A 15,929-nucleotide genomic window follows, 5' to 3' on the forward strand; every position below is an offset into this window, starting at 1 on the left:
CTCTGGATTTCAGGACTGCTAGGGAACAGCCACTGGGCAGAAGCAAGGGCCCTCTTGCTACTTCCAGGCGTCTCCCCAAGAATGAAATCTCAGAGCCACTCAGAGGAAGGAGGGAAAGGATCTCTGGGGTTGTGGAAGCTTCCAGACACAGCCAACCGGAACTCCTCATTCTTCAGGAAGAAACTGCATATCTTTTACAGGTCTGAGTTGAGTTTCTGGTCTCACAGGGTTGTCCTCTGTCTTCAGGAAGGTGACCCCAGGGCACCCCATCTAATACGGACCCGCCTCAAGGGCACAATGTCTCCTCTCTATACAGCCCTTAATACCATATGCTGGCAGCAGACACGCCCTGCCCTGAGCCACAGTGTCTATGTAGTCCCTGCATTCACAACACCATGGGCAGTCTGAAGGCAGGGTCAAGAGAGGGGTGGCCCGTAGTGGTCGCACTCGTACCTCAGACCAGCGGCCTCCTTAGTCACAAGCTCACTGTGTCTCTCCAGGGCTTCCTGCTTAGCCAGTAGCTGGGCCCGCTCCTCCGACAGCGTGTTCTTCTCGTGGAGAGCTTCTTGCAGAACGTCCATCTGGGCCTCCTGGTCCTGCAGGCTCTGTGCCAGCTGCTTCTCTAGGGCCTGTTTCTTGCATGTGGCCTAGGGGAGGAAGGAGGGACAGCGAGACACGGGAAAGAGAGTGAGCAAACTGGAAGAGGCTGCTGAGGGTGGGTGAGCATGGGAAGAAGGTGGAGGTTATGGCAGAGGAGGCGGCAGACTTAAGAAGCATCGGCACTCACGAGCCATGCATGGGCTTTCCAGCAGCGGGGATGACCACTCTGAAATCTTGGTGGACTTGTGATAGAACCGTGTGGGAGCCAACTGTCAATCTCAGTGGCAGCCTTGGCTAGACTGTGAGTACCCAGGGAGGTGGCCGTGTGGTGTGGGGGTGCACATGAGCACAGGGTAGAGGCTAGTGTTGCCACCTCAACAGAGTCTACACACGGCATTTGCTGCTTTGTAGTTTGGGCTGGGGCGATACTCAGGAATTCACAGCTACCAAGAACACCCTAAGTCTTATTTTGTTCCATCGTCCACAGAAGGCTTGACTCTAGTCATGGCCATGAGCCAACTACAGACCAGTCCTGCAGGCTGAAACTCAGGAATAACAAATTAGGAGGCAGGACCTCGCTGAGGGAATGGATCACTAGGAGCAGGCCCTTAGGAGGATCCTGTTCTGTTCTTGTCACTGTTTCCCTGCTTCCTGTTCTCTATGACAGGATTGTCAATGCCTCCTTTTCCTCTTCCACATTTTTACGCCACCACGGTAATTGTGCCTCGAAATTGGCCCAAACAAGGTGCATGGTACTTGAGGAGTTACATCTGAGGTTGTCTTCTGACCGTCACATGGATGTGCACGTATGAACGCACACACACATGCGTGTATACTTATACATAAGCATAAAACAAAGCAAAACCCCCAAAGATACCCAACAACCAGAAGGCAGGAACAAAACAAACACACAAAGGCTTGAATGATGAGTAGCAGGAGAGTCCAACTGTGCACACACAGAGGCCAGGGGCAAACCCAAGCATGGAGGACATGCCCGACTCAAATCTCTCCTATACACACTCCCCGCCCCTGCCTGGAGCCCCCACAGGGGTCGTCATGCTGCTGTTGGCTCCTCCCCTACCCCCGTGGGTCCTGGTGACTTCAATTCATGTCCTCATGTGTGTGCAGCAGGAACTTACTCCACTGAGACATCTCTCCAGCGCCCTTCGGAGAGAGGACAGATGTGTGACTGTCCGAAGCCTGGCCTCACCTGGCCCACCTGCTCCCGGAGCTGGGCACTCTCTTGCCCGAGCAGGACCACCCGTCCTTCTAGATGCTGCTGTTCTTGCTTCAGTTGCTCACAAGTCTCCTGTAGCCGCCTCCGCTGCTGCTCTGTCTGTGCCAGCTGCTCCCTGACGCTGACTCGCTCCTGCTCCAGCACCTCCAGCTGCTCCCGGAGCTGGTCCCTCTCCTGCTCCAGCTGCAGAGCGGGCGGGAAGACATTTATTCTGTGGACCACATGCCCGTAGTTCCCACAAGCCAGTCACCCATGTAGGCCTTCCATGGAGATGCTGTGGTCCCTGCTTCAGGCTCGGCCAGGACCGGCGGCCAGGCCCTGCCTCCCGCCTCTAGCACCTACTCTTGGGATGGCGGCCTCAGCCCAAGTAGGAAGGAGATCTGCGGGATGCATGATAGGACAAGCCCACAGAGAAGGCTCAGGGGCACCTTGGGGGAAAAGGAGGCCTTGGCTCTTGCCTTACCTGAAGCACCAGGTGGTTTCGGGTGTCTTTGTCCTGGGAAAGCCCTTCCACCAGGGCAGCCATCTTGGCCAGGGAGTCTCGTTGCTCTAACCCTTCTGACTTCAGCCGCGCCACCAGCAATTCCAAATCAGCATTGCCAGACTCGGCCTGTGAGGCAGAGTGGTCACCCGGAGTTGGCTCCAGGGAGAGGCTTCAGCTTCTTTCTGGCTAGAGTTGGTGACTGGTGGTGGCCCAGGGAGATTCCCTAGGAGCAGATGTGGCCAGTGGTGTTGGGAGGAGGGCAAGGTGTCAGGAGTGAGTCAGGACACAATGGTGGTGACTAGGAGCCCTGGTAGTGGCCCAGGCCGTGTGGGTAAGGACAGAGCAAGGGCTATGTGTACTGGGGCACATACTCGGGCCAGGGCACCACGCAGGCTCTCCCTTTCGGTCTCCACGATGTCCCTCTGCAGCTGTGTTGAACTTAGCGCCTCCCGGGCCGTGGCCAGCTCCTTCCTGAACCCAGAGACCTTCTCCTCCAGCTGCTCCAGGCGGCCCTGGCTGAAACCGGGAGACAGAAGTCAAAGTCAGGCGGTCTCTTCAGAGGTGCCCCCACAAAACTTATAGGCAGGGAAATTCTAACAGATCCCTCTAAGCCCAGGGAACCCCAAAGCTGCATGGTGCCCCATTGGGAGCAGCCCCTGGCTGTATGCATGGGTGGGTTACACACACAGGTGGTTTGTGTACACAGAGCCAGGCACTGGGCCGGTACAGGTGTGGAAATAAGGGTTGTGTGGTACCCTGCTCAGGAGGAAGCGCCCGCTCCCTGTCTCTGACGCACTGATGGTGTCTCAGCTGTGGTTTCACAGGCTACGGGACCCTGCTGGCCTGCAGCCCCTCCACAACCCACCTGGCCTCCATCTCACGCAGGCTCCGCTCACTCTGCTGGGCCAGCTCAGCTTTCTGCTCTGCCTGCAGCAGGAGACTTCTCCGAAGTTCTGCATTTGTGACTTCCAGCTTCTGTGTCTCCGCATCCCGAATGTCTGCCCTCGCTCTTAGCTCCTTCATTGTGGTCTCCAGAGCTACTTTCTCCCTGGGAGAGGGAGCAGAGGGAGACGCAGCCTCAAGCCATGCTTCAGGGGAGGAGTGCCTGAGACCATCATGACTTATGTACTGGGGGGGGAGGGGGTATGGGTCAGTAGAACAGGAGGATGTGTCAGTAGGGGTGGGATGGGTGCAGCTCCTCAGGGGCCTCAAAGGCAGATGGGGGTCAGAGAGGCACAGGAAGAGGAGTTGACACTGTGACCCAAAGCCTCAGGCCCTCACTGGCTGGTCGAGATGAGGGGGCCACTGTCTGACTTGACCAGCCTTCCCCTTGCAGGGGCTCAGGGCCCAGCCCTCTGCCACGCAGACCAAACCTGGGTGTCTGTCACAGACCTCCCTACGCCACACAGGTAATGTCCACCCCATCTTGGCAAACCTCCACCAAAGACGGGACACCTCCCTGGCCATTGTCTACCTGAGCTGTCCCTCAACCCTCACACTCTGTGGCCACGGGGCTCTGGTACTTCTCCCGTGTCTCCTGCCCTGCGCACAGCCATGCCTGGTCATGTAGCCAGTTCTCTGAATTTTTAGCCATGCTCCTCTCACCCTGTCCTCTGAATGTCAGATCCCATTTCCTGAAGGTCTTTTGGATCCGACACTGCATGGGCTCACTGTGTCCCAATGAAACCCTCCCAGCATTCCCCCTGTCGCTTCCGCTCTGCTCCTGTACCCCACAGATGCCCCATCCCGTGTGGCCTCCTGTGCCCTCTGTTTTGGGGGATGTGCGTAGACCTCCTTCTGTTGACACGGCCCTGCCTACCCAAGGCTCCCCAAGACTCTCACACAGCGCTGCCTCCCTCTGGGAAAGCCTCCCTGCACTCCCCGAGCTTATTGCTGCTGCCTTTGGATTTCCGCCCCTGTGCAAGGCTGTCCTGATCTGTCCCCCCCTGCGGCCCCCACCCCTGCTCTGTGTCATTCCAATATGTGTAGGCTTCTTGGAGGAGCTGTGAATGATGTGTGGCCTGTCCCCAAACCATGGTAAAGGGGACATGGCTGTCTCTGCTCCCTGGGGCTGTACACTTCCTTCAGGAAGATTTCCAGATTCATGGCTGACACCTGGCTCTTACACAGCCTGCATCCAGTAGATTCCAGAGATTCCCTGTACACTCTGTGGCCCTGATTCTTTCCAGCCCAGGCCAAAGAGTCACCTGTAGAAAGTATCCAGGATTCTGTTGTAGCTACAAAAGAGCCATGGAGCACACAGGCTATGTGGGGAGTGGGGTTCTTCGGTCACGGTGAAGGGTCAAGTAGGGAAAGGTCACCTAGAAGGGAGCCTGGAGCAGGGCTGGTAGGAGAGCAGAGCCTGGATGAGCTTCTGGAGACAGGCTATGGGTCCAGTCCTGCAGAGAGCTTAGGGCATGTGCAAATGGTGCCTTTGCTTTTTAGGGGAGGGAAACCCAGGTCAGGTACCCTATAGGGGGCACAGAAAAGGGAGGGGAGGGAGTCAATCCAGGCAAAGGGGGTGTGGAGTGAGGGGCAGCCTGGCCACCCGAGGTCTTATCTGGAGATGTGGCCTTTCCTGCTCCTCCTATGAGGCTTACAGTGGGCAGCTGCTCAGTGCCACCTGGTCCTGCCCTGCCCACCTTTCCAGGAGATGGATGGATGCCTGGCAGTGCTGTGTCTCCTGCCTTTGGGCCTCCAGCTGGCCCAGGAGATCCACATGCTCCTGTGCCCTGTCCTGCAGAAGCCTTTGTGAGGTCCGCAGCTCCTGCCGGTACCCAGACAGCTGCTCCCGGAGCCCGGCTGCTTCCTCTTGGGAGGACTCTAGCCTCAGACACAGCTCCTGCCGGGGTAGTGGAACCCACAGTGAGCATCAGCAGCCATCCAGAGCACCCCAATTCCCCCAGAAAGGAAACTCTGACACCTGAAGCCCCTTTCCAGGCTGTGGAGCTCAGGGGCAGACTCCATGGAGACTTGGCCACCAACCCCTCTCCCCTGCCCCCTACTCCAGGGCAGTCCCCTGCCTGCCAGGGCAGGCTGTGGAAAGTTCCATAAAGGCATCCCAGCTGGGCAAGATCTGTGGCTCTGGTGGCCCTGTGGGCTATGGCCACACACCTGCTCCCTCTGCTGCCGCCTCTCAATGGCTGCCTGCACGGCCTGCAGGGCAGGGTCCAGGCTGGCTGGAGAGCTGGTCCGTGTTGGGGACACATGCCGGTGGGGTGAGACAGCACGTGGGGGGCTCCTCAGTCGGCCCTGTACCTCCCTGACCTCACTGCTGCTGCCCCAGGTCAGATCCAGAGCTGCATCTGACTGGGCCACCTCCAGGCCACAGGGGTAGAAGAAGAAGAGAGAGTGTAGGGTCACCATTACACAGGCCCTTCTGTTGAGGATCAGCTAGAACCAGTATCCCCCCCCCCATCATCTGCATCCAAGAAAAACATTGAACAAAAAACAAAACAATGAAAACCATACCTCCTTGATGCTGGCCAGGACATGATGCAGGACGTCAATCTCATCCCTCAGTTCATCTGCCACCATCTGGCCCCCACTGCGCCTCGATTTCTGTGAACAGAGAGCCCTGAGCCAGGCAAACGCGCACCCATGGGAAAGCACCCTAGTTCCCACCCCACAAACCAGTCTCTGGATGTCCGCCTTGAGGGCCAGGATGCATCTCTCTCCTTCTTCCTTTTGCTCAGAGAGCTTCTCTACTAGCAGTGTCTGCTCTGAAAGTCTGAAGAGAGACCAGGGTGACGATGAGGGGCCCTGCGGGTGCTGTGGGTCCCTCCGGACTCCTCCCTGTCGTGCCAAGACGATACCCCAGTCCATGACCTGAATGCGTGCTTTCCCTGCTATAGAACTCTGATAACTCCCGCTATCTTGGGAATAAAACAACAATTCTCCAAGCTCAGCTGTCGTGGTTCATGCTCTCCAATGCAGATCTGCAGCCCCACATCAGAATTCTGGGTGCGGTCACCCAGAAAACTGCAACTGCTCCCTCCATCTCAAGTCCTTCCCTCTTGGGTGTGCCTGCACTAGCCGGCCAGAGCCAAGGCCCACCTGGCTTGTAGTGCGACCTTCTCAGCAGCCCAGAGGCCCTGCAGCTGCAGCATCTCCCTGGCCTGCTCCCTCAGCCGCTGCTCCAGGTCACCGGTCACCCTGCTGGCTGTCAGCCGCAGGTGGGAATCGAGGCTCAGGCAGGCCACACGCACGCGCTGGGCCGTCCGGGCCATGTCGGCCTGAACATCAGCGAGACCCCTGGAATACAAGAGCTGAGCATCATGACCCTGCTGCGACTTTGGGGCCCAGGATGGGACCTCAGAGGGAGCGGCAGATCCCATGAACACTGACCATTTTTAGGAGAAGCCCTACTATAAGCTATGAATTGACTTCTATTTCATAGAATGGCGTGGTGAGAGCCAAGGAAGAGAGAGTGGGGATGGGACTGACCAGAAATGACAACTCTGAGTAAGACACTGGCTTCTGGGCCTTATTTCCTCCTGTGTAAATGGGGATGCAATTACATTGGGGGCCACTGGGCATGACTAGGACAGATCCCCATGAAGTGTCCAGAAAGGATTAGGTGGATTCCCAAAAGTCTGTGAAAAACAGTGTCCACGCCCTCACACACATGCCAAGACCCTGCCCTCCTTCCACCCCCTCCCCACCCCCCCCCCCCCGCTCCCCCCTGCTCCCCAGCTGCCCACCTTCCCAGTGCCAGGGCCAGCATAATTGCAGCCCAGAAGGAACCTTGTCCTACCACTCAGGTGCCACAAGGTGGGCACTTCTGTTTACCTCTCAGTGGATACCCGAAGCTCAGCCAGCTGTGTCTGCAGAGCCTTGGCCTGTCTCCACAGGGGGGAGGATGTCCCCAGGCTCTCTCAGGCCTGACCTTTGGGTCTGATAACAAGAGGTTTTGTTTATTTAGGCCATGTCCCCTCCGCCTCCCACGACTCCACCAAGGACTGGAAGGGCAACCTGTGTCACCTGTTAGGTATCCGGGCCTCATATCCGTCCCATGGGCTTCCCAGTCCTACATGGGAGACACTGCCCTGCCCTCCAAGAGAGGACTGTTCCCAGATCCTACCAGGGAGGACAGCAGGGATGACAGCAGGGAGCATTGTCCCGCAGGAAGCAGGGCTGCTGAGAATCGGGTCTCTCAGAACAGAAAGGCTCCCCAAGGAACTGGTGCTGCCCTCTGAAGGAGGCTCCTCCTCCTCAGTCCCCTCAGTGCCATGGGAGGTCTAACGCCAGGGGGCTCTACAAGATGTTCAGGACCCCCAGTGTGGTGTAGCCAGTAGCAACAGAGTTATCAGAGAAGCCAGGCCGGGGAAGGGGCTGGTGGTGATAAGGTGACACCGCCAATCATGGCATGTGCCCAGCCTTCAGGGAACAAGGTGCTACCTTTCTATCATCATGCCCCGCTGTGCCCTGTATGCTAGGGACCCACAGGGCTGCATGTACCAATTGCTGCCCGCTAGCTCCTTGCTGGTCCCTGAGTGGTTTAGCTCCACCCAAGGCTCTCAGCGTGGTTTTCAGATGGACACACTCGCCTTATGCCTGTCTAAAAGCCACACCTCTTCCTGTATGAGGCCATTCCTGACCCTTCGGCAGACCCTGTGTCTGAGACTTTGTGGGTCCTGAACCCAGAACCACGTTTTTGTACACCTTGGGATATAGCAGGGGACACTCGATTGTTCTCTGTCACATCCCAGGGGTGAGACAGCTTGGCTCCTGTCTCATGGGAGCATGAAGTTCTAGACCTCCTCCTCTTCTTGACAAGGCTGAGTGGGCTAGCACAGGGAGAGCCTGCAGCCAGGACCTGTGCAGGCGAGGAATCCAGCTCCATGCAACATCTTCCTAAAACGAGTGACTTGTGCATCAGTTTCTTTCCTCTGGGGAGCTGAGCCACGCCCAAAGTGGGGGGTCTTCCTAAACATGGTGGATATCCCAAGCTGCACCCAACACATTAAAGGTGAGTGGACCAGAGAGTGAACAAGAATACCTCTGACACGCCACAAGCACGTGCTCATAGTTTCATCCTGCTCTCATATACCAAGACTCACACAGAGCCGCAGACGTGCAGATTCACATGCACACATCCAGACCCACACAAACACCACACTCCAGCACACTATGCTCACACAGCTCACACACACTCACACTGTCACTCACCACAATGGACTCCCACATGCACACATACCACACATACACAATACACTTACATCTTCACAGATACAACCTTACACATACCACACACCGCACACACAGGCTGACACACCATTTACATCATATGTACAGGCTTGTACCATGCACACACACACACACACACACACACACACACACACACACACACACACACACACAGTCTTGCAGAGAAACTGCCTGTCTAGAATGTTAGAGCTGAACAAGAGAAACAGCTCTTCCCTGTGCCAGGGACCACGATGAAACGTCATGCAGTCTAAACGCACACAGCCTGGGCTTTCACAAACACAGAAGCTGAAAAGCCACGGCAGTACGGCTCAAAGACTGCTGGACCCTCTAGGCACTCACCAAAAGCAGCTGAAGATACTTTAAGGAAGAAGCCAGCATTCACCCCAGTTTCAAAGAATTTTCACAAAGTTCCACGGAAAATAAGCAGGCCCCCACTCAAGAATAAAAGATCCAGTGACACAAGGAGACAATACAGGACGATTAGGAGCCGGCAGCAACAGCCGGACAGCAGGCGGTAGGACATCAGACACCTAGCTGCTTGGGTTGCACACCAACCAGGGATGTGGACATTTGGGAAAGACTCCATCCATTCCCCTAAAGAGGAAAAGCCTGATATTTGTTATTTAAGTCAAGGAGTCAGAGTCCAAGGCGATTAGATGTCAGAAGGAACCGTGGTGAGCAAGATCACGCATCTGAGGAAATTAGCCTGGCTCAGGGTAAGAGAGGGGAAGTAACCCAGAACGGTTCTGAGCACTAGAGGTGGTGTAGGACTGCACAGACACCTCGTTGGCATGGGAGGAGGGAGGGATGAGCATAGGTAACACTGACAACACTAACGGTCCTTCCAGCCACGAGGAAGGCTAGGCGCTGGAGAAGCCTTCAGCCGGGCAAACAGGAAGAACCCACACCGGGCTGTGTCATGGGAAGCTGCAGCTGAAGCCAAAACGAGGTGGGAGAAGTCTCCAGAGCAAGGAGGACCAACAGCCTCGTGTGGAGTTAGGGTCAGGGAGACCACGGCCTTGTTGGCAGCAGCAAAGAGCCTGGAGGCAGAGCCCTTCACAGGCCTGAGAGGAAGGACCTGACCCAGAGTGAGCAAAGACAAGGTGACTTAGTGCATTGTTTGGAGGAAGCCACTCAGGTGGGGGTCACATCCAGATGCATAATGTAGACAGGGCAACGCTGTCATCTGCTTCAGCAAGCCTGTGCCCAGATCTCCTGGGATGACAAACCGGCTCTCTGGTGACACTCTAGTGAAGTGCATTCTCTTCACACCTCAGCTGGCACCCATACCCTCCTTTCTCCCGCAGAAGTGGTGACAACAGGGGTGACCACTGTAGCTGCTGCCAGGAATGACAGGTGTGGGGCAGGGGGCAGAGGGCAGGGGCAGGGGGCAGGGGGTAGGGGCAGGGGCAGGGGGAAGGAGGCAGGGGGCAGGGGGGTGGGGGCAGGGAGTGGTCAGTGGGGGGTGGGGAGTGGGAGGCAGGGGGCAGGAGGCAGGGGGCAGAGGCAGAGGGCAGGGGCAGGGGGCAGGAGGCAGGGGCAGGGGCAGGAGGCAGGGGGCAGGGGCAGGGGGCAGGGGGCAGGAGGCAGGGGGCAGGGGCAGGGGGCAGGGGCAGGGGGCAGGGGCAGGTGGCCTCTGTGGTTGCCTTTCCTGGCCTCTGAGGGAAGGGCACTGATGTCCTTTCTGAGATGGATTTGTTTGAATGAGACATATGTGGTCCCAGGCCCAGGGGCCTCCCTCAGCTCCCGCCTCCGTACAGAGAGACCATATTCTTCAACGACTTCAGAAGGGAAATCTTGCCACTGGAATGTGCTGGACCCTTGGATGTGCATTCAGACCCCTTTGGGGCAGGGTTGCCAAGGGACTACGTTAGCTTCAGTTGTATAGTGTCCCCTCTCCAAGGCCACACCCTTCTCAGGAGGTCCCACATCCTTTGACAGATCAGCAGGCCAGACCCAGACACTTCCCAAGGCCTGTGACATTACTCCCTGATGCTACACTTGAGTGGGCAAGACTGTGGGTCTCTGGTGGTCTCCGGTCGGGAGCTTAAGAACAGCTGTTCAACCCAAGTTTTTTGAGTAACCACTCTGTGTGGCCAACAGTGTCACAAGAACCATCCGGTCTTGTTCTCCTTTCCCTCACAACACAGACTGCTGTGACCAAGCGAAACGGATGGCGAGGCCCCCACCAGGAGAGCTCGCATGGAGCCAACATCTCCCTTCCTGCCCACCTGCCACTATGGGCTGCAGGCACCAGACGGGCAGAAGCAGGGGCCTCTCTTGTGGACCAGCGACATACCTCCCGCAGCTCCCGCTCGCCCCGCAGGCGGAGCAAGCTGTGTGTTGTCCTGGACAGCTCCCTGGCCAGTGTGTCGTTGGCCTTCCGCATGTGCTCCAGCTGTCCTCGCAGGAGGGTGTTTACTTGGGAAAGGCCCACGCTCCTAGATGGACAAAACCCACAGCTTCATGTGTGGTGACTTCCTACAGAAGCACACTGACTTGGAGGGCCTAAACCAAGGGTTTAAGTGGTGCCCTGGGGACTCCTGAACTCTGCTCAGGTGCCTGGCTCCCCGCTGGGCTCCCAAGCAGCAGGGCCACCAGCAATGAGCCCCACTGGAGCCAGCAATCAGAAGGACTCTCTCCAGGACCAGCTCAACATCGTCTCTGCCCCAAGCTCTCTCTCACCCCTAGCCTCCCCTCTGCCTGTAAGAAAGTTACAGGGTAAGGAGGCTCAAAGGTAGCCTTTGGGGGGCAGGCTGGCAGGAGTTGGGCACCCCTGGGAGATGCTAGCCCTGTTGCCCCATCTTCGGGCATCAGGCTTTCCTGGGGCTTTTCTTCCTCCTCAAAATGGGCTTTCAAAATGCTCTTCAGCATTTTCTTCCTTCACCAGATTCCTGGAGGGTAAGCCGACCACAGGATGTCGGTGATGGGGAGATGGGCTCAAGTGCGGCTCTAGGGTGGTTTCTGGGACTGGGGTGTGGTACAATTTTGCCAAGAATGAACAAAAGGGCCTGTTGACATCAGAGAGGTTCGAAGCCAAAAGTTCTGAAGTTGCGGTTGGGGTGGTAAGGGAGCTAGAGAAAGGCACCCAGGGCTGTGCGTGCCAGCGGCTCATGAGTGACCGTGGCAACCCACCAACAGCGACAGCCAGGCCTCCCGGCATCACACTTGGGATGGGGTCAGGGAGCCCTTGGCAACGGCTGCGCCTCGGGAGGCTGCCCACAGGCCCAAACCTTTTCGGGAGGGGGAGTGAGCAGATTCCCCCTCAGATGACATGGATGCTGCCATATCCAGGGTATGGGAATGTACACTGAGGAGTGTGGGCAGAGGACAAGGCCATCTCCGTTGCCAGCTGTCACCTGTCGGTGGCCTCTCCTAGGACTCCTGACCCCAACTCTGGGATATGATGACTTCCAGCCTCTTTGGTGTCTTTGCTTCCTGTACTCAGGGGGTGAAGATATCACTACTGAGGAGACCAGGAGGAGCCTCACTCACCCAGCAGTGAGAGAGCTCTCAGCTCTGTATTGTCTGTCCCTTGGCCCGTGACACAGGGAAGGGGGAGGGAATCTGTTTCCCACTCTGCAGACTGCTTTTCTCTCCCATCTCACGGTCTCTGGCCCCAAGGGACGAGAAACTGTATGTGAGGATATGGGAGTGGTCTCCAGTGGGAATCGACGGAGAGAGGCCTGGTACCTAGCTCTGTTTGCTACTGGCCCTTTCTTCCCAGGATCCTTCCCCTGCGCCAATTTTTACAGACAATGTTAACCCAGAATAGCTTTGATGGGTTGACCAATGGCTGCAGGGCGTGGCAGGGTCTGCCCCCTCTAGGATGATGACTGCACTCCTGCAACCCCGATAGCCTGTCTGTTGGGTCTCACCTCTGCTGTGAGACCTCCAGCCGGCTAAGAGCCTCCTCCAAGTCCATGCTATGCTCCAGCTCTGACTTCCGAAGCCGGGCCTCAGTGGTGTCCAGGCGGGCCTGCAACTAGGAAGGAGTGTGAGCCCATCTGGTCCACCTCTGTCTAGTCATCCAGATGGGACATCTTTGACATAAAGCCCACTCTGGGCAGAGGCAGGATACAGGGCCTCTCAGGGACCTGCTCATACCCTGCCTCTCTTGTCCAGTCCAGAGCAGGGGGAAGAGAAGCTGACTGAATGATGCTTGGATCCTAGCAGGCCTGGGGATACTATGGGAGTGGTGAAACTAGCAGGGGGCGGAACTCTGGGGAGTTCCTGGAGACGCTTCACCCCTGGAGGCTGCAGCAGACAGAGGCAGCTGAAAAGCAGGCTCTGCCATGCTACCATGGGGCATGAATCTGTCCCCTTCTGGCCCGACCTATTTCCCAAGTTAGTTGCACCTCCCCTCTCAACTCCCATCCTTAGCAGGTGGGAACTGACTTGCACGGTGCCAAATCCCCTTGCTATGAACCCAGAGCGCCATCCCAAGGGGCTAGGAAAGGAGTCTGGGAACAATGTGGGTGTCAGGGGGGCACACCCAAGCCTACCACCCAGAGCCACTCAGCCACTACTGCAGTGGGAATCTGAACCCACAGCCGAGGAAACCACGGGGTCAGGGAGGTTCCCGGAGGAAGGCACACAGAGCAGGGGGATGGGCACGGGACACAGGAGTGGCCGATGGCCAAGGGCCTGTTTCTCAGCCACCAGCAGTGTGACAGTTGGGATCAGAGGACTCCAATGACAAAGGATTGTAGCGTCATCTGGGGAGGACATGCTGGACACCCTTCACCCGGTTCCACCTGTGTGCTGGGAGGAGTTTGGGGCAGGGTCTCCCGGCACCCCCATCTATCTGGCTGTGAGCTGAGCTCTGACTCATGGCTTACTAGTTCACTAGTCTTTGGAAGGACATCTGCAACGTCTATTCCCTGAAGTCCATTCCCAGCATCTCCCGCCCTGTGCTAGGAAGATCTCTACCCCCAGAATGCACCAGGGAAGAGGCTCACAGGAAGAGAAGCTTCATGGAGCTCCTGAGCCAGACCGAGATAAAGGAGTCCTCACGGTCTTTCTTAGATGGACTCTGGGGCGCTACAGTAAACAGCGTCTCCCATATGGGGTAGCTTGGTAGAAAGGGCATCAGAGAGCTGGGACCCGTTGGCAGGTGGGCGCTTTGGGCCTAATGTGGTTTACTAGGAGGCATGGCCAAGCACGGGCAAGCAGGGGCAGGCCTGCGGTTTTTCTCAGGTTTCTGATTACACATCCTAGGAAGAGCAGCCCCGGGCCAGGCCTGGGTCTGGGCATGGTTGTACAGCCTTAGGGCCGTGGTTCTCAACCTTCCTAAAGCCGCCGCCCTTTAATTCAGTTCCTCATGTTGTGCTGGCCCCAATCATACACTATTTGGTATTGGTATTTCATACCTGTAATTTTGTTACTGTTATGAATCATAATGTGAATATATGATATCCAGTGTCTCTGATCTGTGACCCCCAAGAGGGTCACAAGGCCCATGGCATTAGAGGAACACTGACCAGAGCTGAGGCTTAGGCTCCTCATCTGTCCTGCCATACAGAGCTCAGGCTGGGTCCACAGATGGCCTGGCGGTAGACGCTGCGGGGTCAGAGCCACTATGCGGGCTGCTCTCCCTCATTCTGTACCTAGCCTGACCAGGTCTGCTTCTGACGCTCACGACTTGGAGAGGATGATGCATGAAAAGGACTCCTGCCTGGAAAATGCCTTCACTTTGCTGCCTGAGTTTCTCTATCTTCATGGAAAAAGCACTCCCTAGTCCACAGAGATCACCCCCCCAAAAAAAACCCTCTGGCTGAAGTCTGTATCTCAGAGGTCACCTCGCCTCTCCCGTTCTGAGGTCTGGCAGTAAGTAGGTGCATAGGAGAAAGGATCGGGGTCTGGAGTGAGGTGTTTATCCACAGGCTGTGCCTGGGGTCTGGGCAGTCCTCCCTGGCTTTATCCTCTGTTCAGAAGCTAGCTTTGTGATTATGACTGACAAGGACCATCAGGTCATCACTGACCATCTGGGAGCAGATGAGAGACATACATCTGAAGGAGACATCTCCTGCTTCACATCTTACGTCTAGCCTTGATGTCTCCATGGGTTCCCCAGTGTCCCATGACTTGGCTGATGGCCCTGCGATTGTGATCGCCAGTCCTCGGAGGTGGTCCCTAATAAGGGCAAGGCTGTGAGCGCTGGCCTGCAGGTACCAGCGGCACACTCACCCTCTGGCTGACCATGTGACACTTCTTAACCAGCTCCTCCCGCTCAGCATCTGCCTGAGCCAACAGGTCCTCCAAACGGGCCAGCTCTTCTTGCAGGAGTTCACTCTCCTCCTGTGCCTGGGTTGTAGTAGCTGGCAGCTCTGGCAGTCCTGTGGTGAGCAGAGCATCCAGATCAGGCCAGGGCCCTCCCCAAACATCGTACTGCTAGCCCTGCAGCAACAGGAGAGGGCTTCCATGAGGAACGTCACTTCCTCTCCCGTTACTGAGCGCCTTCCTACCCTTGCTGCCTTTCGTAAACCTCGTTAAACCTCATAGACCCATGGCCAAGCCTCTACAATTAAAGCATGTGTGGGGGTTCACTGGGTACCACCAGCCATATCTGGGCCCTGAGCAGTCATGGGGCTGCAGCTTTGGGGTAGCAGGATCCTGCCCACAGTAAGGATGCTCTCCCAAATATTCAGTGGTGTTTCTCTGTCTTTTCCAGGCACCCAGCATTAGCCTGGGGCCGCCAGAAGATTAGACATCAAGACCCCTGCAGAAGGGGAGTCATGAGCTCAACTGGGGGTCAGGGAGTCTGACTCCTATTTGGTTTCCATGTAGGGATGGATTCCATGGAGCCTGCAGTGCGATAATAAGAACGTGCTGAGCATGGGGTTGGGTGAAGAGCAAAGAAACTTCATGATGTCTGTGCTTAACCTAAACTGGAAGTGCCAACCTTTAGGGTTTTCATGCTGATGAAAAAAAGAAGAAGATGGATAAAATCAAGACACAATGGCATAATGGTGTCACAACACAGAGGTCAGCTCTACAGGTCATTGATAACAGTCTCATAGCTATCTGCATGACTCCTGGGGACCTGATGAGGAGAGTATGATTGAGAAAAATGGGGCTAGGAGGGTCTGGGATGGGCAGCAAGAGTCACAAACACCCCTAATGGTGTGGCTCCCTGAGGGCAGACCCAAGTGTGCTGCCCTAAACCCCCCCCACCTGAGCAGCGTTAGCACCCTCACCTGAGAGCGGCTCCTCCGCCAGGCTGCCCGACACGATCTCTCGGATACGGGCTGGCACAGGGGTTGGTAAGGCCAGCTGGCCTTCTCCACGCACAGTCAGTGCCCGGTCCTCCCTGCTGGCCATGGGGCTCAGGATGGTGTCTTCCAACTTCTGAAAAACACCCCGGAACACTGGTTCTTTCAGGCCCTGGACAATCTG

The 15,929-nt window shown here is 56.7% G+C and overlaps 1 protein-coding gene across 1 annotated transcript in view; it reads right to left on the reverse strand.

Moving 5' to 3' along the window:
• Positions 1 to 15,929, reverse strand: part of Crocc2 (ciliary rootlet coiled-coil, rootletin family member 2) — a 57,874-nt gene that overhangs the window by 31,681 nt on the left and 10,264 nt on the right. Inside the window, 16 exon segments of the mRNA XM_040752995.1 lie at positions 454 to 647; positions 1,811 to 2,020; positions 2,301 to 2,447; positions 2,693 to 2,837; positions 3,187 to 3,369; positions 4,964 to 5,163; positions 5,436 to 5,639; positions 5,793 to 5,882; positions 5,955 to 6,051; positions 6,378 to 6,575; positions 7,113 to 7,177; positions 7,179 to 7,217; positions 10,831 to 10,972; positions 12,410 to 12,516; positions 14,721 to 14,869; positions 15,731 to 15,881. Coding sequence (XP_040608929.1) covers positions 454 to 647; positions 1,811 to 2,020; positions 2,301 to 2,447; positions 2,693 to 2,837; positions 3,187 to 3,369; positions 4,964 to 5,163; positions 5,436 to 5,639; positions 5,793 to 5,882; positions 5,955 to 6,051; positions 6,378 to 6,575; positions 7,113 to 7,177; positions 7,179 to 7,217; positions 10,831 to 10,972; positions 12,410 to 12,516; positions 14,721 to 14,869; positions 15,731 to 15,881 — 2,321 coding nt within the window.

Source organism: Mesocricetus auratus, unplaced genomic scaffold, assembly GCF_017639785.1.
Source record: "Mesocricetus auratus isolate SY011 unplaced genomic scaffold, BCM_Maur_2.0 Super-Scaffold_100010, whole genome shotgun sequence".
In the NCBI taxonomy this organism is placed as follows: Eukaryota; Metazoa; Chordata; class Mammalia; order Rodentia; family Cricetidae; genus Mesocricetus; species Mesocricetus auratus.